Source organism: Capricornis sumatraensis, chromosome 15 (assembly GCF_032405125.1).
Source record: "Capricornis sumatraensis isolate serow.1 chromosome 15, serow.2, whole genome shotgun sequence".
NCBI classification, from domain to species: domain Eukaryota; kingdom Metazoa; phylum Chordata; class Mammalia; order Artiodactyla; family Bovidae; genus Capricornis; species Capricornis sumatraensis.
The window spans coordinates 80,415,340-80,442,907 of record NC_091083.1 but is presented as its reverse complement, the minus strand read 5'-3'; the positions used below and the strand labels follow the sequence as shown (position 1 = coordinate 80,442,907).

Below are 27,568 nucleotides of genomic sequence, written 5' to 3'. Positions count from 1 at the left end.
GCGGGGTGGCATGCACCACGTTCGCCGTGAGCTGGGATAGATTTATTCACAAAAGAGAATTTAGGCTGAATGGCTTATTACTGGAGGTAAGGGATTTTCACCTGTATGTCACGGTCCACTGACAAGAAAAATAATCACCCTAAATGCTTTGACATCCAGTTTTTAAAAGGTCCATGCTGGTACAATTCAAATGCCTCACTCAGAAAATCGAATCTCTTAAAAAATGCAGCTGAAAAGAAATTCAAACCTGAATGTTTCGGCAAGAACAAAATGCACTTATACATTTCCTACGTTGTGAGCAGAGGGAGAAATGAAAGAGGAGGCAGGAATACATGGGCAGAGTCTTGCCATCCCATCCAGTGAAGAAAATGTCCCATGAGACCCTCAGAGGGGAAGCGAAGATCTCCACGCAGGGACACGGCTGGACAGAAAATGTATGAGTGGACCTGCGTGCGCCCCACTTACACCCTCAGTGAGGGTGTCGATGGGGACGGCCGACTTGCTGAGGCTGTGACGAACCACAGAGCCAGCGAGGGAGTCCTCGCGTGGCTTCCATGCTGCAGGGTGAGGATGTGACGGAGCTTAGGACCAGGACGTCGTCTGTGCTAACGTTTCCCACTCACAGTGAAAAACACTCTCCCCCTGCCCCTTCCTGTTAAGTGTCAGAGCCCCTCTTCTCTCATGGACGTAAACAACGTAAAAACCTAAACATCTCTTTTTTTCTTTGGTAGAGAAATTAAAACACTTTTGGGGGGGGGGGGGGGAGTAAGTACTGCTGGCCAAAACCAAACATTTCTCAAGGCTGGTAGAACACACACACACAAAAATGTGAGAAATCGGTCTCTTAGTAAACAAAAGCACCAGAAATCTTTCTCTATAAAGAAAAACTATCTGATTTTTTTTTTTTTTAGATTAGGTTCCCAACTGACTAACTTCTAAGGCACCAGAGTTGACCTCAACACAACCCAGTTTATAGGACTACAGGGCGTAGGTAGCCGTCTGCATGTTTTAATACCTCTGTAACGGTTCTAATGCTGAGGGCTGCTCTTGGCGAGCAGAAAGTGAGGGCAGAGATGAAGCCTGTGTTCTTTCTCACCGACCTGAGTCAAGTCAGCTTCCGGACCAACTGCTTGCAGGCCCTGGGCCGTACGCGCAGACTGCCTACTCCACAAGCTGCACCACAACTCAGTTCTATGGCAGCGAAGAGTGTTGCACCATCACTAACATCGTAAGGACGCCAGAACCTAACCCTTCCAGAGAACTCAGCTCCTCGGCTCCAATTAACGGAAGCACTGAACATCGGCCACCTCTTGCCAAGGTCACGGTCAGCTGTGCTGGCCTCACAATGGCACGTGTCTGCTTGGGTTCAACCCGCAACATGTGGCTGTGGAGGCTCACAGGAGCCCCCTCCTCACGCAGAGTGCCCAGCACCCTCCCCCATCTCTCTCGCTTTCGAGGGCTGGCCAATGCTGGGGACTGTGCCAAGCAGAGATACTAACTGTTGGTATACTCACTATTCCGAGGTAAAAATAAAAGGTTTACTCAAATATAAATTAACTCTCTTAAATTACTACTTCATTTTTGTTACTACTCCATATATTAGATGGACAATGTATTCTGGAAATTTTAATACCCCCTCTACAAATACTTCAAGGGAGACTAGCCATCTTCATTCAATTGCTTCCTTTTTCCTGTAGGCTTTTCCTCCCCCCGTTACTAAAACAGGGAGAGCCAGAAGCACTACGTTTGCTTTTTAAACCTTGCAAGCTCTTAATTCTAACTTTATTACTAAGCTCTGCTTTCAGTCAAATCCTCAGTAATATCTTTTTTTTAAAAAATGCTTTAAAAATCACCCAGACATTAACAAAACAGGGGGGAAAAAGAACAAAGAACACTTTTTTCCCTGTACCTTTCCCCAGGCTAACATAACTACAGTTGACTCACAACTGACAAAAACACTCAAACTTCTCTAGCACACTCAAACAAAAAAAACCCAGCGTATTTTAAGTGGCACTTAGCCGTTACAAGAAATTTTATTAATGTACTCTCTAGTAATCACGAACCTATACAGCTATGTTCAGTATTTTCAAGGAGAGTGACTTCCTCTGACGGGAGTGAATAGCCAGTTGTGGGACTCTGTATGACAGTGACGGCGAGTGCAATGACAGGTGACGAGCAGTTCGATGGGTAATGAGGAAAGACTGACGGAAATGAGACAGACTCCCCACCTACTGTGTCAACTGGGTACGCAGCAGTTTAAAGAAACACCGCAATGCCCGAGTCCCGGGACTCTGATGGAACCAACCTTACCCAGGCCTCTCTAGCTTCAGGATGTCAACTTTCTGTGGTCTGACCCTTCTCGAGATGTGCGAGGCAGGGGCATCGTGGGGACAGTTCCGCAGAGATACAGTGGTGCCCACAGGCGCCAGGGCTACCAGACTGGTGACAGGCTCCCTGGGACTTGTGATGGCTCTTCTGGAATCCATATCTTATACACAACGCCTATCCTCAAGAAGAACTTCCGCAGAACGGCTCGGAGCTCAGGAATCAGGTCAAACTGCATAATTTCACACAGGTAGGGGTAGTACATGGAAGCATGTGCTTTAAACTTGAGGTGGGAGAGAAGGAGAGAGAAAATTAGACGTGGAACTATTTTTCTGACCCTGGTTTTCTGAAAGTATTCATCTCACCCTGGAACTTCTTGCAAATAATATTGGCACTTTTCTCCTCTCTGTTGGAAAATAGGTGCAAAAAATTGCCAATTAAAACTTCTTTTAGTTATATTTAATGCCAAAAACAAACTGGGGACAGCCTTACTACCAAAGCCAGTTTTCATTTCAGTAAATCAAGATTCCAGTTCTAATCCAGGCTTTCACAACCTCAACCCTCTCTTCCAACAACAAAGCCACAGTGAAAATCAGGTAGTTGTTTAACAGCAACCTGCCTTTCTCCACTGGGGTTCTTTGAGAGAAAAAGCCCAGTAACCTCAGACACCCATTGTTCATAATGAATCAGCTTCTCGCCAATGCTCTGAGAATGGTGCTGGTTATGTAACCATCCTTGGGAGAATGGGGAAAGTACTTACTTCAAAGTCTCAGTATAAAGCCAACCCAAACCCAATTCTGGTGAAGACATTACTTGTTTATACCTTCTCGTCATTTATTTTGAGCGTTTTTGTTAGAAGTAACAATAGGAGGCTTGTCCAGGCTTCCCGATGGCTTTCAGAATTCACTGTGATGAAGTAGGCCAGGGCCTCGGAGCACACACTAGAAGAAGCAGCGGAGGGGTGCAAGTCAGACAGAAGAGGAAGGTCACACACTTCACTGGAGTGGAGAACTCTTTCATTTTTTTTTTAGATTTTTTATTCTGTATTGGAGTATAAGTGATTAATAATACTGCGGTATTAACAGTTTCAGGTGGACAGCAAAGGGACTCAGCCATACATACATATATACCCATTCTCGCCCAGAGTCCCCTCCCATCCAGGCTGCTGCGTAACACTGAGCAGAGGTCCCTGTGCTCTCCAGCAGGTCCTTGCTGGTGATCCATTTTAAACACAGCAGAGTGTCCATGTCAATCCCCAACTCCCTAATGACCCCTCTGCCCCATCCTCCCCATCGGCAACCACGAAGAGAACTCTCTGATCTTGCAGTGAGTTTCTAACGAGCACCTGCTCTGGCCGTGCCATCCTGAGCAAATCCCTGAGCTTCAGTTTGCTCAGCTATAAAATGGGAATAAACAACTGTGCCAGACTCGAGGGGCTGCTGCGGGATGAAACTGAACAAGGACATTCAACGTGAGGCCAGTGCAGGCCGGGCCGGTGGCGGGGGCTCGGCCAGGCAGAGTTTGCAACATGCTCAGCACGAGAGCCTGTTACCCACAGTTAACCACGGACCCCCACTCTCTTCTCACACAACACACCACAGCTAGTTTTTAAAACAGGCTGGATTAGAAACTTAACAGTTATGTATGTCCTCCAGAGAAACAGTATGAGACTAGGTAGGTAGTTCTCTTTTGGACTTGATGTTAAGTTGAAAGGAGCTGCTGCTGTCCCCTTTAATTAATGAATTCATTTTTCAGTTTATGACTTGTCATATATTCTTTGTAAGATGACTGAAAAGGGAAAAAAAAATCACTGAAGAAAAAAAAATCCCCACAACCCCATCACTCTAAGGAACGTGTGTGTGTGCTATGTCACTTCAGTCGCGTCCAGCTCTCTGCGACCCCACTGATTGCAGCCGGCCAGGCTCCTCTGTCTGTGGGATTCTCCAGGCAAGAACGCTGGAGTGGGTGGCCATGCCCTCCTCCAGGGGATCTTCCCAACCAGGGATGGAACCTGTGTCTCCTGAATTACAGGTGGATTCTTTACCGCTGAGTCACCGGGAAGCCCACTCTAAGGGACACATGACATTATTCTGGCATATTTACTTCCAGCTATTTTTGGTGACTTTTAAAAAGCAATGCTGAAATATTACAAGTATATATGGTTTTACTTCCTGCTTTTTTGTGGTGAAACTTGTGTTTTGAGCATGTTTCCCCATCAAGGAAAATTTTATTTTTTTTAATTATTTTAATTTTTTGGCCATACTGTGTGGCATACAGGATCTTAGTTCCCTGACCAGGGAGCAAATCTGCGCCCTTTGCATTGGAAGCTTGCGGTTATCTGTGCTGGACTGCCATTGAAGTCCCAGAAAATCACTATTATTTTTTTTCCAGAAAATTATTTTTTAAACACTTCATTTACAAAATTTCATTTATTTATTTTCTGGCTGTGCCATGTGGCTTGTGAGATCTCGGTTCCCTGACCAAGGATTGAACCCAGGCCATGGTAGTGAAAGCCTGCAATCCTAACCACTAGGCAACCAGGGACTTCCACCAAACTTCATTTTTAAAGGCTGCCTAATATTGTATCATAGGATATACCGTAATGTATATCCTATGATATACTCTGATACACAGCTGAGCTCTTTTAAATTTTTTCTCTTTATATCTGCAATGAATGTTCTGTGTGAGAATCGTGATTCCCTAACAGTGGAATTACTGAGTCAAAGAGAGATGGAATTCTTTACGGCTCTTGAGATACATGTATACATATATATACACAGATATATGTAAAATGCCCCGTGACTTCTAGGAAGACCCGTGGTGCAAGAAGAGCATGTGTCTTGTCACATGGTTGTCAGCACTCCACGTTAATGTCTTCAAATCTTAAAGGAGTGAAAAGAGGCACAAACACGGCGTCTTGCTCACAGTTGCCCAAGAAACTGGGTGGCAAAGATCGACTTCTCTGCAGAGGGCTCTCTCCATGGCACCCACTCCCTGCCCACTGCTGAATTTCTGCACAGAGTGAGGGCATCCTGGGGCCCACATGATTCTTGCATGCTTCTCTTGGGAAGCAGGAATGGTGGGATGTTAGAGCTGACAGTGCTCTAGAGGGGACCTAGCCAGGACTGGGGCCTGATGACTCTGAGCTCAGGGCACTTTCCCCTGCTGAGGTTTCTGTGGTTTAAGAAATGATACATGGAAGAAGCAAGGCCCTGTCCTCTTCAGGGCATTAAGAAAACTGGAATAGAAGAGTCACCCAACAGAAAGAAAAAACAAAAAGGACAACAGTTTCTCGGGCAGTCAACATAGAGGTATTTTTCTCCTACTCTTTTCAAATCACAGTACTGTTGTAAAGCATCTGGTGTATTACAGATAAGAAATCTAATCAGAAATAATTTCTTCTTACCTTAAAAGTCGCTGCTGAATTTCTTCCCAGGAATCCCTGCGGTTCTCATCGACATACATTCGAAACAAGATCCTCAAACAACAGGCCAGGCTGCTGGTTTCTTGCTTTAGAAGATTGGGTTTAGACTTGCCCTTAAAACCTAGGGATCAGATAGTCACGTAAGTTGTGCACACTCCTAGGGTAATGCTGAGAAATCATGTGGGAACCTAACGTAGTTACTTTAGGAAATATCAAACCATCTCACATTAAAAAAAAATAAAATTATTATATATTTGGCTGCACAGGATCCTAGCTGCAGGATGTGGACCAGGGATGGAACCCAGGCCCCCTGCACTGGGCGCACAGAGTCTTAGCCACTGGACCACCAGGGAAGTCTTGATCTCACAGTTTTGACACGGCTCAATTGTGATACTGGACAAAGGCAGCCCTGACGTTGCACCCTCCGTATAGGACATACTTTGCTCTTCGACACACCCTGAACTGTTCTCCATTCAGACTCTGCTCGCTGGAGGCTGAAGCCATTCATTTCACCTTCTCAAGTGTTATGGCTCTTTAAAGTTCTAGCATGTTTCTTGAGTTGCTAGTTGTTTTTTTTTTTTTCCCCACAAAGCATATATAAGAACACATTTTCTTAAACAAAGCAATACCAATCAGCCACTGGGATGTGTAAACCACTCTAATAAGCAAAATCTTATTATTGGCAAAGACCTAAAACACCTAGAAAGTTTAAACCTAAAGAGAAAAATGACATTTTAAAATTATGGGCTAAAACAGGCATCTGGGGAAAAAATGGTAATAATACAAGAATTATATATAAAGTATCACTTTCATACAAAGTTCACAAAATGAGACTCCTACTGTCTTCACCCCTATACAAACATACGTGTGTGTCTACACACATACATCACTCATGTCCAGGACTGTGTATTTACATACGGAGGTGGGAGAGAAAAACCCCTAAAAGCCCCAGAAAATGTACCAGTGTGTCTGTTTCTCCTAGACTTCCACAGTTTTTATACCATCATATTTAACTTTACAATTTTAATCTAATGTAAAATTTCTTGACTTGCTAGATTAAACTCTAAACTAATTTGTTTTTCCATCAAATACTGAGAATCTCCTGTGTGCCAGGCCATATTCCTGGTACTGGGATGAAATTTCCCTTCTTTCTCCCTCAAGCGTGAAAACACCTGTTAAGTTATTCCAGCTGTGTGTACCATACCAGGGACTTTCCAAAGGCTTTAATGGTTTACGACGGTGACCAGGGCAACCAGCTGCCCCATCTGTGTAGTCTGCCTTACCTGCTCGCCACAGGACAGTCCGCTGCTCATAATTGGAGTTGAAGGCCTTTGAGAATGAATGGGACTCCTGCAAGCAGTCCAGGAGCTTGAAGAGGTGCTGCGAAGACATGTACTTGTACATGCCCTGGTCCTCCGTCTCGATGTGGATATCTGTGTCCAGCGTGTCTTGCTGGAGAGGGGAGGATAACAGAGCTGAGTAAAGAAGACAGACTGGCTCTGGACACGCTGGTATCAGAGCTCTCCAGGGTCCTCCTCTCTATGAGGCACACTGCCTTCCTCAGCAGCCTCGACGCTCTTCCATTCAGACTCTGGCCCCTGGCTGGCAACAGGACACGCTGCGCTCCTGCACGACGGCAGGCTCTGCGGCCAAAGTTTCAGCCGTGTCAGTACTGCCTTCACTGCATCAACAGGAGGGTGTGTTTCTCCAGCTATTACAGATTTCATTACACGACTGCACTGTCCGCTTATTTTATAAAGAAAGTGGAAAACGAGAAAATCAATCTGTAGTACCTGTGACAGAAGCTGTGAGGCTCAAAGCATAGTGAAAGAAATTCTCAGCCAAAGCCCATGTGGCATCTCATCTCGAGCCTCATCACATGATCAATGAACTTCAGTAGGTTTGACAATTGTGTTTTTAAACATGAAGGGAAAAACCATAAAAATAGGTATGAAATGCTAGAAATTTTTATTCAACATGTTGCCTGAAATGTGGGACATAATTAGGGATTTTGTATTTGCTTAGCCCTCAAGGAAAATGGACCACATCCCTCCCTACAAGCCAGAGGTTACAAAAGGGCAGAGTTCACAATACTCCTGAAATAGGTGTATAAATTCAGTGTAATCTCCATCAAAATTCCAGCTGACATCTTTGCAGTAACTGACAAGCTGATCCTAAAATTCATAGGTAAATGTAAGTGACATAGAACAGCCAAAACAGTCTTGGGGAAAAAAAAAAGCAGCACAAAGCTGGAAGACTCATACTTCCCTATTTAAAAAAAACTTATTAAAAAAAAAAAAACTACACTAATCAAGACCCTGTGATTCTAGCATAAAGACAGACATACAGCTAAATGGAAAATAACTGAGAATCCAGGAATAAATCCTCAAACTTATGACCAAGAGATTTCTAGCATGGATGTCAGAATAATTCAACAGGGAAAAAACAGTCTTTATATCGAATGGTACTGGGATAACTGAGTATTTACACGTAAAAGAATGAAGGTAGACTCCCTATCTCCCATCATATACAAAAATAAACTAAAAAAAAAAAAAAAAGGATCAAAGACCTAAATATAAGAGCTAAAGCTGTAACATTCTTAAAAGAAAATGTAGGCCTAAATCTCTGTGACCTTGAATTACGGCAATGCTTTTAGAAATAACTTTTAAAGTAACTGGAGAAAAAACAGTAACATGACTTTTATCAAAATTAAAAACTTTTGTTCTTCAAAGGACACCATCAAGAAATTGAAAAGATAATGCACGAAATGGTACAGATCATATACCTGTGTGCTAAGAGACTAGTATCTAGGAAATACAAAAGCTCTTTCAGTGATAAAAAGATAAATAGTCCAACGAAAAGGATTTGAATAGGTGTTTCTCCAAATATGAGAACAAATCCACAATGAGCTACTACTTCACACACATGAGGATGCCTAAAATAATTTAAATAAAACCAGCAACACAGTGATAACCACTGACGAGGAGGTGAAGACACCGGAACCTTCACACACTGTTGGTGGGAATGGAAAATAGTCTGGCTGTTTTGGAAAACAGTCTGGCAATTCCTCAAAAAGGCAAACACAAAGCTACCATATGACCCAGCAATTCTACTCCTAGGTTTATACTCCACAGATTTAAAAACATATGTGCACATTAAAATCTGTACAAAAATGTTCACAGCAGGATTATCTGTAACAGCCAGACGGTGGACACAACCCAAATGTCCATCAACTGATGAACAGATACACAAAACGAGGCCTGGGCACAAAAGGGGATATTATTCAGCCCAGGTGAGAAGAGTGGAGTGGGGTACATGCCCTGGCATGGCGAGCCTGGAAAGCAGTGAGCAGAAGGAGCCAGACACAAAAGCTCACAAGTTATACAACTAACATAATATGTAATATCTGGGTTAGACAAACCCAGAGACAGAAGATAGATCACCAGTTGCCAAGGGCTGGGGCAAGAAGGGAATGGGGAGTGATATTGATGGTCAGGGTGTTCTCTTTTGCAGTGATTAAAATGTTCTAGAATTAGTGGGGAAGTTTGCATAGCTTTGTGAATATACTAAAACCACTGAACTATACACTTAAATAATATAAGCAAAACCCAGAAAAGGACAGCCCTTGTGCTGTATCTACCCCACAGGTACGATTACAGTATTTAACAAACAAGAGGTTTCCATTGTTCAGGGGGGTGGCCTGCTGCACAGCTTCTGAGATCTCGGTTCCCTGACCAGGGATGGAGCCTGCACCCTCAGGGTGAAAGCGCCAAGTCCTAACCACTGGACCGCCAGGAACATCCCCTGAAATCTTGATTTCCGACTCTGCTTGAAAAACTGGAAGACTGTCACAGCTACCAGCCTGGTGGCAACCAGCCCTGCAGCAGGGAGGTGGCAGGGCTCAGCGGCCTCCCACTGTGCCCACCGGCTCGCTGCCACTGCTCACAGCATCACCCAGGCCACGAGGCACTCAGGTCTGCAACCTGTGGTGGAAGGTTACTGTCCCACTTTTGGACACTGAGTTCTGTTTCCAAGCACACTGTATATATAAAAGGTTGCATATACAAAACAAAAAGGTATTCTTTCTGAAGGAAAAACTGGGACCTTTAGCCACATAACTTTTCCTTCTCAGTTAGTTATGGGTTAACTGTGGATCAATGATAAGGAGCAGTCCCTATGATTAATAACACATTTTTTTTGAAGCACCAAGGCAAGGAGTGGAATCTCAGCAGTGGAATGCTGGTAAACTGGCTCTCTGGGAAAGGCCGATTTTTAGTGCTTGGTGATTTCTGTGGGGTAAACACTCCCATTACGGCCAATAGTAAGTGACTAGTACCCTTGTCACTGAACACAGGGCTGGGGGCAGTGAGCGTGAGGGGCTCTCGCAGCCAACCCAAGTGGCTCCAGCAAATCACCGCACCCGGGCAACCTCCCAACCGGCAAGGATGCTCTTCTCCAGGCCCGCCCTCACCTGGGCGGCAACCATGTGCTCTGCGTCCTCCTTCTTGCTCGTCGCAGGGTAGAACACGATGTTGTCAATGGTCTGGATCAATTCCAACTGGACCACACACTTGATGAGGAGGCTGGCAAACAGTTTCTGATCTATATTAGATGATAAAGATTAACCCTAATAATGATTCAGCCAGTACTGAGTTCACTGAGCTCTTCCTGTGTGCCAGCACAGATCTTGATGCTGCGGCATAACAATTAATAAGCTGGACAAAAATCCCTGGCCCCCCGTGGCAGAGAAGGACAGTAAACAAGCTATTTAAGCATAAGATATAGGATGTCACACAACGAGGACACAAGGTGGGGGTTGGGAGGTGGAAGAGCGGCTGTGAAGGTGGGGCTACGAGCTGGCCAGAAAAGGTTCTCTCTGAAAATGTGCTTTCTGAGCAAACACCTGAAGAGGTGAAGGGTGTCAGTGACGCGGGTCCCTGTTCTCCAGCACATTTCTCTGCTGCCCAAAGGGTCACTTCTACAGACTGGCTCTGGGCTGTGCTCTGTCCACAAGAGGCTACAGGTTCCTGGTGGTAGCTGGCCCTGCCAAAGGGCTAAATCTCAGGCGCGAGGGTCGAGGGAAGGGGCGCAGCTCATATAAACTCTTGGCTCCTGAATCGCTAGATGGAGCAGTCACTGCCCACATTTTCCGCTTCCATATCCTTCAGAAGCTCTTCTGCCTGTTTCAGTGGCTAAAATAATTCTCTGTGGAGCATTTTCCCTGCTTAGGTCATAGATGTGGTTTCTGCCTATGGACCAGACTCCAACTAATGTCTCATTTTCTTAATCCCTGGGTTCTGGGACAGTCCATGGCTGATTTGACTCCAGTCCAAGCAGAGCATCCTTTCCAACTTACTGTTAAAGAACCAGAATGCTGAAAGTACTAGATAAACGTTAACAGGGAGTTGGGTCATCTTCAGGCTTTTGAAAATAGCTATGAAATTATACATATAAAAATTCTCCACACAGAATGAGTTTTAAGTGGAAATTGCAACAGATGTACACTTAACTTATACTTGTTCAATGACACCACCACCCTGGACCCAAAATGAAAAGATAGTAAACAATTCAAGTGTGTAAAGGGTTGTGACTGCTGCTCTATGCACTGAGCTCATCCCTGAAAAGGAGGTGGTGGAGACGGAAAACTGGGAGAAACAAAGTTCTGTTCCCTAGAGAAATGGCAGGGTCTCAAGTCCCAGGCATCTCTCAGAATCTAAGTATCTTGCTGCACCCAGTGGTTCCACTGAAAGAAACGTCCACTGGTTCCTTTACCTGGGGCTGATGAGGACTCAGCTCATCCTTTGCCTGGACCCTGGAGACACGCTGGCCATGCCACAGACATGGAGGAGCGGCCTGTAGTCTCCAAGGTGGCGCCTCTTGAATGAATTCTGAGGGTGGTTATTTTCTAGCCTTCAAAAGATAATGGTGACCACACAGGGCTTTGTCTAATGCGCTGCCTCAGAAGTTCCTGCCAATGTGGACACCTACAGACTGGTGTGCTGAGAAGAAGGTGAAACCACTATGAAGAAAAATATCAACCACAACTTTAAAAAAGACCAGACTAACACCAGAAATGGTTCAATTTCTCAGTCGAAAGTGTCTGAATCTTGACTCTACCACGTATTAGCAAGTCATGTCATTTGAGACCTAATTCATTCAAATGTAAAATGGTACCCCCTCAAACGGCAAGGATAAGAATCACGGCAAGGATAAGGACTATACACACATGGGACACACAGTGCCTGGCTCACAGCAACTGGAAAACCTATTTTTTAAAATGACAGACAGGAAAACATGCCATAAGCAACATTAACAGATAAATCAGTAAAAGTAATTTGAAATTTATATTCAGCAAAGGGATCTCTAACACACAGAGCCCCCTCAAATCAATAAAAAGATCAACAATCAGTACAAAATGAGCCAGTATTACAAACAGATAGCTCACAGAAAACAGAAATGGTTCTTAAACACAGGAAAAACTGCTCAGTTTCACTCATAATTAAAAAACTGCATATTAAGACTACTCAAAAGATACCAAGTATCACCCAGGTGTTTTCAAAGATCATGTTAACAGGTGTAACCTTAATAGGAAGCAACCTGGAATTATCTATCAAAATAGCAAAGGCACTTCTCTTTTAACCTAGCAATTCTGTTTCTGGGGATTTACTGTACAGATAAACTCACAAATAACACATGTATTATGTGATTCAATGCAGTGTTGTTTATAACAGAAAAAGACCAGGAATAACATGAATATCCACTGGCAGGAACCCAATTAAGCAAATAATACCACAGCTGCAGTGTGGACAACATACAGCAGCATGAAAGAGTGTGAGAGCACCTCAGGTACTGACTTTTGAATGATCTCTAAGGTACATTAGAGATAAAGAACAATGAACGGCATTCTATAATGTCTATAAAAGGGGTGGAAGAGAATTCATATGTAAGTATAAACACGCATTATATGCTTGTGTAGTTGGATAGGCATTTGCTTACACACGAATCTCTAGAAAGGACTATTAGCAACTGGTAATACTGGCTGCCACAGGGGAGGGGAGCTGCAGACTGAGGCCCAGGGGTGGAAGGAAGGCTCAAAGCCTCTTTACCTCTCTGCACCTGCCGAATATTTGAATCATGTACATGTGTTACCTACTTAAAATAACAAACAAATAAAAACAAAAACAGTAAGAAAAGGGGTCTTACTTTCATATGGTCTGGCTTTCCAGCCATCGTCGGTCGGGTTAGAGAGTTGGCTCTGACCCCTCTCAGAGGCATTTTTATCAATGCTGCTTAAAGACTGGCGGTCCAGATCCACATCCTGGAAGTTAACCAGAGAGAAACACAATGCTCACTCCTCCATTCACAATGCAGGACCTGCGCAGAGATGTGCCTGGTTTTAACACTGCTGGCCCAACTTGAATGTGTAAGTGTCCTGCTGAGCTTGAAGTACAGTGTAGCACTTTTCAGAGGCTGCATGGGAGAGATTATGAATTTCAACAATTTATTTCTCCCATTAAAATTTCACATCTTCTGATTCCAACTTAGGTGGCATTTCTCTACACACTATGATTTCATGATGAGTGTGACAATTTTTAACGAGATCAAGTTCAAAAACAAATGAGTATGGTAGGAGGTTTCTTTAAAGCTGAGAGCAGAAAGGTAAACAGAAAATGTTTACATGCTGTGCTTTATTTTTAAATCGCTATATCCCAAAAGCCTTTCAAAATCTAATGCCTTTATAGTTATTTGGAAATAGAAGCTAGATAGTAAGACTAAAGGTTTACCCTGTAAATCACAGTATTTTAAAGGGATACTTGAACTAAAACTTCTTTATGGGGTTTTACACAAAAAATAAAAACTATTTCATTGGTGAAGAGAAAAGCATTCTTTTTAAGATTTCTTTTTTTGGATATGGACCATTTTTAAGTCTCTTATTAAATTTGTTATATTGCTTTCTGCTCTGGTTCTTTTTCTGGCCATGAGGCATGTGAGACCTTGGTTTTCGGGCCAGGGACTGAACCTACACCCCCTGCATTGGAAGACAGTCTTAAACCACTGGACCACCATGAAGTCCCAGGAAAGCACTCTTTATGTAAGAGGGCAATAAATAAGAATAATTACACCAAAGCAATATTTACAACAGTGAAAGGACAGAACTGACAGTTCAACAAGAGAAAATCCATTAAATAAATTATAATAATGTGCAGCCAGGGAAGAGGCTGTCCTCGAAGACTAGTTAAGAATACGGAAAAATGTCCAAAATGGTATTAATACATTAGGTATGAAGTGAGCCTCAACTGCAAATGTGGGTTGCATGTGCTCAGTCGCAGAAACAAAAGCTAGAAGTGCTTTTAGCTTTTATTGAGTGAAGTGACTTATTTTCTTAATACTTCTTTCCACTTTCAAAAGACCACATTAACGAATATATACAGTGTTTAGCTCCTATAAGGCTTCCCTGGTAGCTCGGATGGTAAAGAATCTGCCTGCAATGCAGAAGACCTGAGTTCCATCCCTGGGTCAGGAAGATCTCCTGGAGAAGGAAATGGCAACCCACTCCAGTATTCTTGCCTGGAAAATTCCACGGACAGAGAAGCCTGGCAGGCTACAGTTCATGAGATCGCAAAGAGCTGGACCCAACTGAGGGACTAACGCTTTCACTTTCAGCTCTTACAACCTTTTTTACTCACTTCCCATCAGAAAAGCCTAAACTCCTTAACTTTTTACTATGATATGTGATCAGAGAAAAGACAACTGAAAAAACAAAAATCCTACCAAATGTTTTTCTGCTGGATCGTCCTCCATTCCTACAGGTCTCCATGTCAGCAGACTTTAAGGAACGCAAGAGAAGGGAAATAATCAATATGAAGGGCAGCCTGGAGCTTTAAAACAACTACTGAACACAGAAGTAAACAGCAGTAATCACACTGACACTTACACGTGGGGGATGGTTGTTTTGAAGATATCCAGCATACAACTGCATGTTTTGTCCCAGACGTCAGGACTGAATTTCTCTCCATTGGATATTACTAAGTTTTCTAAGCAATTTGTACCTGACCGAGCCAACTGCTCGTTATCTGCAAAATAAAACATCTATCATTAAACTTCAAATGCTGTTCTGATTCCAGCCTGATCACTGATGCTGCATATTGTGATGTGGGGAGACAATGCAACTGGTAGGCTAGTAGGCCTCTAATTAATGAAGCACTGCTAGGGATAGTATTAAAGTTTTTAGCGTTTAAGTAGGCTATAAAGAGGTAAAATTATTTTTTAAACTTTATTGTTAGGAATGGAAGAAGGTCAACATTTTGGTACTTGTATGAGAAATGACTTATAAACTGGCTCGGAGGAGAAACTGTTTTTATGTTCTAATTTAATTAAAAAATACTCACTTTCACCAATTATAAATGCACTCTTCAGCCTTCACGCTTCTATATGTTGAAAAAATTAATCTCTCACTTAAGACTATGTCAAGAAAAATAAAGCCTAGCTACATGAAAAGTACCTTGTTTTACACACCACTGCAACTGTGCAAATACATCAGAAAGAAGAACTTCATTCAAAGCTTCATAGAACTGGGTAAACACATCACAAATAGCATAAAGTGCATGATTGCAAGTTGTTGTCATCCACTCGGATTTCTGGAAAAAAAAAATTAAAAGATAATGTTTAAAAGCCACTCTCCTTGTGGTGAGATGGGAATTCTCACATATCACTGGCAAAATATTCTGAAACAAAATTTGGCAATAGGGATCAACTGTCTTAAACATGTCCACATCCACTCATGCAGTAACACTACTTCCAGGAATGAACCCTAAAGAAATAAAGATCTGTGGCTGAAGGTTTATGAATAAAGATGTTTACCACATGGGTATTTATCTACTGTAAACACAGACATAAATTAATGCTTGGTAATGCGGCAGTTAAGTTGGGAACATCCATATGACAGAATTTAAACAGTCATTCAAAGTGATACTTCTGGGAACTCCCTGGATGTCCAGTGGTTACAACTCTGTGCTTTCACTGCTGGGGCCCAATTCAGTCCCTGGTCAGGGAACCGAGATCCTGCAAGCTGTGTGGCACAGCCAAAACAAAAAACAACACCCCCGCCCAATGATACATTCAAAAATTTTAGTTATGTTCAATACACCTTACACAAAAATGTAAATATTAAAAATGATGTTGGATAGACAGGTTTTTCCAAAGATATACAAATGGCCAACAGATACACGACAAGGCGCTCAAAATCACTCATCATCAGAGAAATGCAAATCAAAATCACAATGAGATAACACTTCGGGCCTATGAGAACGGCCATCATCAAAAAGCCAAGAGATAATAGATGCTTGAGAGGATGTGAAGAAGAGGGAACCCTTGGGCACTGTTGACGGAAATATACGTTGGTGCAGCTGCTATGGAAAACAGCATGGAGGTTCCTCAAAAAATTGAACTACCACATGATTCAACAAATCCTACACCTAAAGGAAATGAGAACACGATGCTGAAGAAACATATGCAACCTCACGTTCTCCCAACTGTTCAGAAGTTGGTATGAACCAAACAGGAAGAGGACCGCGAGGCGCCTGCTGAACCGGCAGGCTCGGTGCTCAAGGGCCGAGTGGGCGCACAGTGGAGATTTATTTCCCCTCCCTCATCCCCAGATGGGAAGCTCCTCAGCACTACTCGATGACTGGGAGAGGAGGGCCAGGAAGGGCGTTTTCCTTTTCAAAACACACCCGACACGGCTCACTGTGCAGGACTTCTGTGGGCTGTGGATGCTGACGACGCAACCCTGGGCACAGACGAGGGCCAGAGCAGCTCTTCTCCCATCTCCCCGGGGCAGTGCTCTTGTCATCACCCACCTCCGACTGTTGCTCGGGGAGTTTCATGTTGTCAAAAATCCTGAACACGATTCTGAACAGGTCCTGCCACCAGTGCTTTTCAAAGGTGTGGCCATAGCTCTTCATGATCTCGAACATCACTGTGAGCCCTCTGGGGGAAACAAAGCCGGGCACAGAGGAGGGGGTGGGTGGGAGAAGAGGGCAGGGGCCGGGGGAGGCGGGGACTGAGACCCAGGCGGGGAGGTGGGGAAGGGGCCCCTGGGAGGGGAGCCGGAATGCAGTTACCTGGTCCGGACATCTAGTTTGCATCTGTTAATGATGCAGGAGAGCTCAAAGAGGATGGGGAACCAGCCGCGGACCCAGACTCTGTCACCAGGAGCCACGTTCATGTCATCACTTGTGTATTCTTGCAGCACCTACAATGAGAGCATCCCTCAGAGGCAGACCCAGCAGGTGAAAGGAAGGAGCCGAACCAGAACTACAAGAAGATGAAAGCCCCTCATTTCCCCTCCTAAAAACCTCAGTTTAGCAAGGGTCTGTTGGGGAATCCTGCAGAGATAAAGACCAGTCTGTCCCAAAGGCACATGCACGGTTTCTCCCTATGGACCTTTGTGGGTTTTAGAGTAAGGTGAGTGAGGCAGATCACAAGAATCCTGGCGGCAGGAGGTTTTACATTAAGAAAAGTGATAAAGGTCAAATGGTGATAGCAAAACATCCAGGATGATTCAGTATCTCAGACCGTTCCCAAACTTTACTACAAAAGGAGAAGGGGGCAGCAGAGGATGAGATGATTAGATAGCATCACTGATTCAATGGACATGAATTTGAGCAAATTCTGGTTGATAGTGGTGGACAGATGAGCCTGGCGTGCTTGCAGTCACAAAGAGTCAGACACGACCTGGCAACTGAACAACTGTAATCGTATTACTTAAAATAGGAGGGGCAGCACCTACTATTGACTAAGCACTTGCTAAGGGCCGGGAGCTGTAAAGGTGTTTTACATGAGTTAACAATTCTCACAATTCCCTGAAGCAGGTAGAAATTAATGGTTCCGCTTTGTAGGTGAGTTAACAGAGGCACTAAGGGATTAAATAAGAGGCCCAAAGCCATATGTGTAGGCAGGTGCTGGCCGTCTTTACACAGTCCAGATGTGAAGCCCTACTTCCTGCCCTGTCTCTGGGGTCCTCAGCCCTCTGATCCTTAACCACTCTTGAAGAAGCACGCTCTGTTGCAATGGAGTTTCTGTATCAACTCTGGTTACTTAGCATTCGGCGATTTCTCTCTGTGCTTCACTTACTGCCCTTGTATAACAGGAATCTAATTACCCCTCCTATGGGCCTGATGCGAGGATTAAAGGTATCCACACACAGAACATGCCTAGAACGCTGCCTGACATGTTCTGAGTGCTCAATCAGTGGTCTCATCGTCATCTCATCTCATTGAGCTGTTGCCGGGACCAGATGTATCATCTCGGGGGCGTGCACTCCTGTGAAGAATGCTTAAAAAAGAGATCCGTACAGGCCATCAGTTTAGCCCTGCTTGTTTTCACCCAACTGCAGTGTTTTGAGGCTGTCAGCTGAACCACTTTAGGAAAGTGAGATGTAACAGAAAAACCCTCAGCATTTTTTGGAGAAAACAAAAGGTGATCTCTAAATGTGATTTCTTGGCTATATCACAGTGGCATAATGTCATTCCTAAAAGAGAGGTTTGGTCTCTCTCAAATACAATGTCTAGCTTCTTCAGCTTTGCCAAAATTCACAGCTAAACTGTTATCTTCTACAAAAACAATCTGTAGGATACTATATAAAAGTTCAGACTAAATAAAATACTTTCATACATACAAACTAACCAGAAAAGTAGAACTCCTGTTATGGCAGTATGTGGAAATAAACATCTAGTTTAGGGCAAGCACACATTTGTAAGAGAGCAGCTGGAAAAGCTCTTTCCCAGGAGAGCAAGGGTGTTTTGTCCACGCATCCTTCCCCGCCACGGCTCAAAGAGTGCGAAGAGGAACACTGTACCCGCGGCCTCTCAGAGACGTATTTCCCACAGAAGCGGATGAGTCGGATGGCTTCCATGCTCGTGTCAGGGAAGGCAGCGTTGCAGGCGAACTCTGATAAGCACTTCACAGCATCTTGGAAGGAATCGATGGCTGCAGGGAAATGGTGCTGGAAAATGGTTGCTGGGAAACAAAGGCACATTTTTAATAAGACCAGGATTTGGAAACGAGGATTAAACACACACACAAACACAGGAGATGATTACTGCAGTGAAAAATCTAAGGAAGGCATGTCAGTGGTCTCTGGAAGACAGGGTTTCTAATGAAATTATTCAGGAATGAGTGCCCTCAGTACAACTAGAGCTAAACTGCACTGCTTCCTGAGCTCAAGCAACGAGGTAAAGGCCCAAATATTCATTCATTCAATGAACATTTATTGAGTGCCAACCACATGCAAAGTGTGTAAAGCAACTATACTGCAATAGAAATTAATAAAAAATAAAATTATGGATAAGATGGGAAATTAAAACCCCCACGAAGTGTGGTTGTGGGCCCCAGGGACAGCAATAAGCAGCTGAATTTCCCGCCTTTGCTCCAGTGGGTAAGATGGACAATAATCACCTCAATCAGTAGATACGTAAAATAATCCCAGGTGGGGTGGGTGCTGGGTGAGGGGACAAAAAACAGGAGAGGCTGGTGGCGGCGGAAGGACTCTGGGAAGTGAGAGGATCGCCAAGAGACGACCAAGCTTCGCCAGGAAGACAAGCTGTCCATTTTAGGATGGAGTCAGTGGAACTGCGAGAGATATACAAACATGGATGCATGTGCGGTTGGCACAGAGGGTCTGCCTGACGGAAGCTGAACACTGAGGGAAGCGCTGGCCCCAGTTCTGTGACCCTGAGCACATCCCTTCATTCCCTGGCTGCTGCCGCCCTAAGATCACACCTGGTGGTACCTTGCTGGGACCTTATGAGGACAAAGTGAGACAGGGAAGGTCAGTGAGCCAAAGCTGACAGGCAGTTTAAAATTGATGGTTTTCAAAATCTCACAGATACCACCTAAGAATATGAATGACAATAATTTTAAAAAAGTTAAAAGACCTCAAAAAAAATCAAAGCTGACCCAGTGTCTTACAATGTCCACCAACAGCAAGACCGGCAAACAGGCAGGCCCGGGGACTGAGGTCAGTGCAGGGCGCAGGGCGCGAGTTCTGGGCCGGACTGCAGGCGGCAGTCTCCCTCCACTACCTCCTGGTGGTATGACCTCAGACAAGCTCTCCTACCCTACTCTCCTGCGTCTGTTTCCTCTTCAGTGAAACGGGGAAGTACTGGTTTTCTTAGTGGGTTCAAACAACCCCAGACCAAAACTATCCTGGAAAAAAAATTTCAGAAAGTTCCAAAACGCAAAGCTTGAATTTGCTGCATGCTGGCAACTAGGTACGTAGCCTTCTTATGTTGTATCATGTATTATGAGTAACCTACACTTGATTTAAAGTATACGGGAGGATGTGCAATGGTTTTATGCTATTTCATCTTAGGGACTTGAGCATCTGTGGATTTGGTACCTGAGGAGGGTCTTGGAACCAGTTTCTGACCAATATGAAGGGATGACTGTGTAGTCAGTTCTTGTTACTCATGGTACTCATTCTACAAAGCTGCTGTGAGCGATGCACTGGCAAACACTGAACCATCGCTCCTCGGGGAAACAGAGTTAGGTTCCTGTGAGCCTGTGCGCACAATACTTTCATCAGCCTATCAACACATAAACTTGCCTTGTGTGCAGTCCTGTCTAAAGACAAGTTCAGTTCAGTTCAGTCGCTTGGTTGTGTCCGACTCTTTGTGACCCCATGAACTGCAGCACGCCAGGCCTCCCTGTCGATCACCAACTCCCAGAGTTCACCCAAACTCATGTCCATCGAGTCGGTGATGCCATCCAGCCATCTCATCCTCTGTCGTCCCCTTCTCCTCCTGCCCCCAATCCCTCCCAGGATCAGAGCCTTTTCCAATGAGTCAACTCTTCGCATGAGGTGGCCAAAGTATTGGAGTTTCATCTTTAGCATCATTCCTTCCAAAGAACACCCAGGACTGATCTCCTATACTTAGAATATTTTGTTGGCTCACTGACAATGAACTTGCAGCCAATAGCAAGGCAGCTCATGCCTGAGCGAAGCTGAGACATGTATTTTCTCCATAAAGGACCACACAGACATCCTGCCCTTAGGAACACTGGCTAGCACATCAGAACTGTGCTATGAACTAATTTAAAAGGTGAAATCACAAACTAAGACAAAGATGCCGAAAACACAGTGAGTTTTTGTTTGTTTTTTTTTTACCACAGAAAGGATACTTGTTTTTTATTTGGCTGTGCCACTCAGCACGCAGGATCTTAGTTTCCTGACCAGGGTCCAAACCCACGGGCCCTGTGCTGGAAGTGCAGACTCTTAACCACTGGACCGCCAGGGAAGTCCCCGCTTGTTTATTTGCAGTAAAAAAGCTGAAACACGAAGGCCTTGTTTAGTCTCAGCTGGGAACAGGCACCCTGGGTGACAAGCATTTTGCTGCTCTGTGTGTGTTCATGTCAGCAAAAGACCACCAAAGGGCCAGGAATTTTGGTTTTGGGGTTACATATAAATTTTAGCGACTACATGAACTCACAAACATAGAAACTGTGAATAACGAGGGTCGACTGTGCTTCCTTTCACGGTTAAACACACATCAAGAGCCCAGCATACCACGTGACACATGAGTACATCACAGTGTGGCTGAAACAAGGAAGCCCCTTTTGGAAGTAAACTAGACGGGAAGTAAGTGGTCATCCTCCTAGACTTGCATGTGGGGCGTCAGTCAGGAGGGAACGGAGACACTTACTGACGATGTGGCCTGTGGTCTGGAAGGCCAGCTCCACGATGTTCCCGTCGTGGTCCGAGGCCGCCTGGTGGAACACGGCGAAGATGTTCTTCCAGCCTGAGCGGATGCTGGCCGCCTGGGAGCTCACCATCTGGGCGACGCAGCGGATCACCATGTCCCGGATGGTTGGAGACCTGAGGATGGAACGGGCAGCCATGTCATCTGTACTTTGGACAGTGGGAAGATAAATGAATATGATTCAATCCATAATAGCAATAGTTAAAAAAAAATTTTTTTTAAAGCATGTAGTAATCCAGATTCATTAAAAAGAAAAAAATTACAGACAAAAAGAAGAAAATAATAGGACAGTCATTGGGACAGTTAGTTGCCTAGTCAGCAGTCATCCTCCCATCTCCTTAATAACAGAAGTCTGATTTCACCTGGGAAGCCACATGCTCGATCTCAGGGAACCAGCATAAACAGTGTAAGCAATGTGACAATCTTGTCTCATGTGCCAGATCCTCAATTTCCCAGTCTCCAAGGGGAGCCATGTGGTCTGACCAATTAGATGTAAGAGAAAGATCTATGTGCATGGGAGGGGAGGGGTTTCTGGGAAGGTTATGCTTTTGCCTTAGAAGGAATACACTTGTGAGGCGCTGCCCTTTTTCCTCTTGTTCCCAATCACTCCCACTGTGAACACGGCATGATGTCTGGAGCTGAAGCCTCCATCCAGCAATCATGAAACAATAAACTCAAGGAAGAAAAGTACCTCATTTTAGGTCAAACAAAGGGACAGAAAGAGCCTGGTTCCTTGGTCACAATTTGGGCTATGGGACCAATGCTGGGACTGTCTGCCGCTGACTTGTTAAGCAAACAGTCCATAGCCTTGTGGTCAATTTTTCTGGCTCCAAACATTTAGAATTACATACTCATAATCTTCCATCCAGAGATGTGGCCTGTGTACACCATTCCTAAAATTATATATCCTCTTAGATTTCTGGGCAAAGATATTTGTGTATGCTAAATACACACACTTGGATGGGAATATACATATGTAACTTAAGATGAATATTTTAAATTATTACAAAACAAAACCTGAAGACAGAAGAAATGGTCCATTTCCTAAAGCAGCTGCAAGGTTCAACATGGTGTTCCTTGGATATTTACAGTAGATTAGAATGTATGTCTGTTAACATACCTCAACTGACTGCCCATATAAGAGTGCTCCCCTTACCTTGACACTGTTTTTCAGAGTGGTTATCACCACTGACTAAACATTGGGTTTATTTATCTATCTCACTGGACTATAAACAGGGATTATAAAATTTTTATTATGGAAGATTTCATTTACATAAAAGAGAAGATGGGGTAATAAACACACATAGACCCATCACTTAGCTGCAATGATCATCAAATCAGGGCCAAACTAGGAACTTTTGACTGTTTTCTGTTTTGTTGTACGGTTGGCAGCGAGAATAGTATGTAGCAGATGGCAGGCCTCAAAAATACAGGCCGAGTGAATGAATGAACAGAGTGACTACTTCAGGGGGACAGCTGTCCTGATCTCTCTTATCACGTCCCTGGGGCATAAAGGCTGGGCCAATGTCTCCCCCTGTTCAAGGGTACTTTGGCAGTGGCCCTTTCTCTGAACTCCGCTGGCACCAGCCCAGGTAAGAAGGCATGATGTCTATGGGTTGCAGTAGTGTGATCTGCCCTCTGTGGAGGTGATGAAGCGATCTCAGTGGGATTTACTTAGAGACAAGAGGTGTGAATCACAGTCCAGCTCATTCTATCTGCTTCCATCAACAAGAGAGGAAAAAAGACTGATTGTGTGGTCATTTAATCACAAAATGCAAGTGAGCTCCACAAGGACAGAGACTCTATCTATCTACTACCTGGTACAAGGTACTCAGTTTGTTAGGAGACCTTCTTAGACCCCAACAGGGGTCTAAGGGTCTTCCAGAATAATGCACATACCTGTTTTTCTTCATAATATGCTCAAAAGGCCTCAAAAAATCTTTTTGGAAACGGAAGTTGGCTAATTCTCCCTTTTCAAGGAACTTCATGGAGAGTTGCCTTAATGAGTCAACAGCAAAGATAGCCACATCCTCATTGGGGTTACAGCCAACCTAAGCAGGAACAGGAGGAGAGGTGAAACAGGCACAGTGGAACAACTGTGGATGTGGGGTTCTGAACCTCACACACAGCCTGCCTTCAAAATAAATGCTCTGGGAAAACAGACCTCAGGAGGAGGAAAAGGCTCTTTCTTGGCTATTACCTGTACAGTTTAAAGTTTCACAACAAAATACATTAAACCTGCTTTGAAAATATGCTCACGTTTCTGAGTCACGTTTTGATAATTCATACATGATTTCAGAACTTTTCATTATTACATGTGCTACGATGATCTTTGATGTCACTATTTGCAAAAAGATTACAACTTGCTGAAGGCTCAGGTGATGGTTTACATTTTTTAGCAACAAACTATTTTAAAATTAAGCTATGTACATTTTTTAAATTATTATCCACTTAATAGACTACAGTATAGAGTAAGCATAACTTGTTTGAAAGTGTTAAGTCGCTCAGCCATGTCCTACTCTTTGCAACCCCATGGACTGTAGCTTGCCAGGTTCCCATCCATGGAATTCTCCGGGTGAGATCTTTTCAACCCAGGGATTGAACCCAGGTCTCCTTCATTGCAGGAAGGTTTTTTACCATCTGAGCCACCAACCAAAAAGTTCATATGACTCACTTCACTGTGGTATCTGCGTTACCGCTTTGGTCTGGAACTGAACCTGCAGTATCTCTGAGGTTGGCCTGTATATCGAATGGATTAAAAAAATAACTAGCTTTGATGACAGTCTGGCTGAGGGCTGCTGATGGTCAAAGGTGCTGTTAACTGTAATATTTTAAAGTGTTCATGTAATGTTGATGTAATCAGAGACTAGTAACAATATTATTTGGAGAAGGTGATGGCACCCCACTCCAGTACTCTTGCCTGGAAAATCCCATGGATGGAGGAGCCTGGTAGGCTGCAGTCCATAGGGTCGCTGAGGGTCAGACACGACTGAGTGACTTCATTTTCACTTTTCACTTTCATGCACTGGAGAAGAAAATGGCAACCCACTCCAGTGTTCTTGCCTGGAGGATCCCAGGGACGGGGGAGCCTGGTGGGCTGCCGTCTATGGGGTCACACAGAGTTGGACACGACTGAAGCGACTTAGCAGCAATATTATTATTCCCTAGCTAAAAATCCCTGGCAGCTTCAGGAATACACTCTACGCTTACTATGCAGTTTTGTGCACCCCTGGATACACTTGTGCCCTTGTCTAGAAGTGGAGAAACATGGGACTGTCCCAATGACTGCAGGAATCCCGAGAGCTCTAGTCCACCACCCGCCTGCTCAAACCCACAGGCTTCTCATGTGCTCCGGCTCCCATGGGGAATGGAACATCCTGAGGTGGTGGAAAGAGTGAAGAGCCCCAGACTGAGCAACCGAGCAGGCCACAACCTCGCACTTCAGAGCACTGATGAGATGGAACAGGCATATGTAATGAGGCTGACAACCATGAAAGGTCTAATTACTACCTGCCAGCCTAGGTCTCAAGCGTGTCACAGGCTTGGACGAGAATACAAGGTGCAGTCATGCTAATGATTCACATTTACTCTCCCAAGCAAGTTCCTATCAGTGATGTCCACTAGGGATTTATTTACCCAGAATGGCGGGAAACATGAGTGCTGAGTGGTTTGACTACTTTAGGTGGCGATGTTACCCTTTGCTCAACAAACATTTACTGTGGGTCATCTACAGGCTCTTGTGGCTCCTTCCTCACTGAGGGTTCAGAGAGGTCACCTCCAGAGAGGCTGGACACACTGCAGTGTGACCCTTTACCATCAGCTATTTTATCATGAGGCCTTCCCAGGTGGCTCAGTGGTAAAGAATCCGTCTGCTGATGCAGGAAATGAAAATTCAATCCCTGGGTCAGGAAAATCCCCTGGAGAAGGAAATGGCAAACCACGCCAGTATTCTTGCCTGGGAAATCCCATGGACAGAGGAGCCTGGCAGGCTCTAGTCCGTGGGGTTGCAAAAGAACCGGATATGACTTAGTGGCTTAACAATTTTATCACAGAATGCAAGTGAGCTCCATGAGGGCAGGGACCTCATCTGTCTACTACTTGGTACGAGGTACTCAGCTAGTTTGTTAAACAGATGGTGTGCTCAGAAGTGCCTCACGTAGAGCTGATAAGCAAGCAAAGTAACAGAGACCTCAGATTAGCTGATGCACCAAGTTAGAAACAAGGCTGCATGTGACCGTGCCTCCTTTCAGTGGTCCCACAGCTGCCTGGGACAGCCGACAGTGCCCAACTCTCCCCAGTCTGCATTTAGTGACACCAAACTGGAAGCTGTCCATCGACCACTGTGCAGTATTTATACCAAGCAATTGGCAAACGCTACAAATGATTCACCATCGCTCAACTGTTTGCTCTAAATCCCAATGGCAGATTACTTCTTATGATTTTCTTCTATTCAATGTAGAGAGCGCAGTTCTCTTTTGGATAAGCTGTCTTTTATTCACACTATTTCTAAGCATCTGTGTTACAACTCTTTATCTCCAGGCCTGAGAAAATTGTTTTGAAATCATGAAATGTGTTTTGGTAGGAAAAAGTATTATTAAGCTGTTAGTTTTCCCTTAAAAAGCAAATGACATTACAGATACATACATTTATGTATGTAATATATATTTTGATTTCATTTGTTCAGTATACACGTGCATGCGTCTATATGTATACAATGAAACCTCTTGTGGAGAGCAATCTGGTTTTCTCTCTGTAGTTTTCAGTTTAGAACACGGAAGTCTCTGGCTTGTTTCTGATTTAAATAAATGTTAGTTTCCTCAAAAAGATTTCAGATGAAGGGTGGCGATGGAAGCCAGAAAACAGGCAGCAGTGACGTTTATATTGCAACTGTAAAGAACCTAACTTAATCGCTGGTCATTCAGAGGCGCTTCAAGGTTTTGCAGTGCTTTCAAGCACCAATGTGTTTGTCCAGTGATCGTAATGATTTTTATGGTGTGAGCCTACATCCTAAACATGGGATATTAAAGTATTTTATACACAAATGGATTTTTAACTCATTCTCTATAAGTTCTATCAATATGTAGGTACGCTATCAGCTGTTCCTGAATCCACAGGGAAAGTGAATTTTGGCACCTAAACACTCAATCGCTTGTGTTTTGAAGTCGCCTGCCTTTTTTTTTGGACATCAACAGAGTGGTTGTTGAATCTGAACAGTTACCTTATTGAAGTGATCTCCAATCACATGCCATATTCGGGACCACTGCAGTCGGATCCGATTCATGTTGTAGTAAGAGATCTCCACGATCTTCTGCAAGCTGAACATGCGGGGGTGGTGGGGGGAAGCCAGCTCGTCCATGGACACGGCACACAGCCAGCGGACAAAGTCAACTACAGGCCAGACCCAACAACACACGCGAGGCCGCGTTAGTAACGGTCAGACAGTTATAACAGGAGGCTCTGTAGTTGTCACAGGTGAGTCAAATACTTACCTATCGCATTTCCATCCAGCCTGGTGGAGCCAGTAAAAATTCTAGGAAGAAAATTCCAGATATAATAAAAATTAAATTTGGAAGATGAAGGTTCAATTTCAAACACTCAGAAAAGACAAAAAGGCAACATTTCAGGTTTGGCACTTCCCATCAGAGGTACAGAACTGGTCAACGAGGCGCACTGAGAGCAGAAATGCTTATACTGGTAGGAAGAGAAAAGCAACCTCAAAAAGGATGGGGGCAAGTCAAAATACGATAGTGTGGAATACGGTATTCCACAGCAGGGGGAATACAGACTGAGGACCTTTAAAAAGCTGTTCCTCCATAAGAGCAACCAAAAAACTGACAAAAATGTAACAGATTTTTCAGATATGAACTCTGGAAATTACCAAAGGCTTGGGACAATATTTATTCAAGAAAAATGGCTGAATCTTTTAGACAGCATATATTTAGACCATGTTTATTTTAATCCATCCTGCTACTCTCTTTAGACTCAAACCTGAACAGGCTGAAAGTAAAAGTGTGAAAAAAAAAAATCACATGTAAACAGTTAACAAAAAGAAAACAAG

General features: G+C 44.0%; 1 protein-coding gene across 1 annotated transcript in view; it reads right to left on the bottom strand.

Annotated features, from left to right (window-relative positions):
* Nucleotides 1-2,007: 2,007 nt before the first annotated feature.
* Nucleotides 2,008-27,568, bottom strand: part of ARFGEF2 (ARF guanine nucleotide exchange factor 2) — an 81,927-nt gene continuing 56,366 nt past the window's right edge. Inside the window, exons 24-39 of the mRNA XM_068987222.1 lie at nt 27,000-27,040; nt 26,729-26,898; nt 23,410-23,561; nt 21,454-21,626; nt 18,609-18,769; nt 16,873-17,003; nt 16,609-16,738; nt 15,252-15,387; nt 14,685-14,823; nt 14,522-14,576; nt 12,953-13,067; nt 10,221-10,351; nt 7,033-7,201; nt 5,732-5,870; nt 3,149-3,266; nt 2,008-2,608 (exon numbers count right to left, since the gene is read on the bottom strand). Coding sequence (XP_068843323.1) covers nt 2,432-2,608; nt 3,149-3,266; nt 5,732-5,870; nt 7,033-7,201; nt 10,221-10,351; nt 12,953-13,067; nt 14,522-14,576; nt 14,685-14,823; nt 15,252-15,387; nt 16,609-16,738; nt 16,873-17,003; nt 18,609-18,769; nt 21,454-21,626; nt 23,410-23,561; nt 26,729-26,898; nt 27,000-27,040 — 2,137 coding nt within the window. The 3' untranslated portion in view covers nt 2,008-2,431. The remainder of the gene's footprint in view (nt 2,609-3,148; nt 3,267-5,731; nt 5,871-7,032; nt 7,202-10,220; nt 10,352-12,952; nt 13,068-14,521; nt 14,577-14,684; nt 14,824-15,251; nt 15,388-16,608; nt 16,739-16,872; nt 17,004-18,608; nt 18,770-21,453; nt 21,627-23,409; nt 23,562-26,728; nt 26,899-26,999; nt 27,041-27,568) is intronic.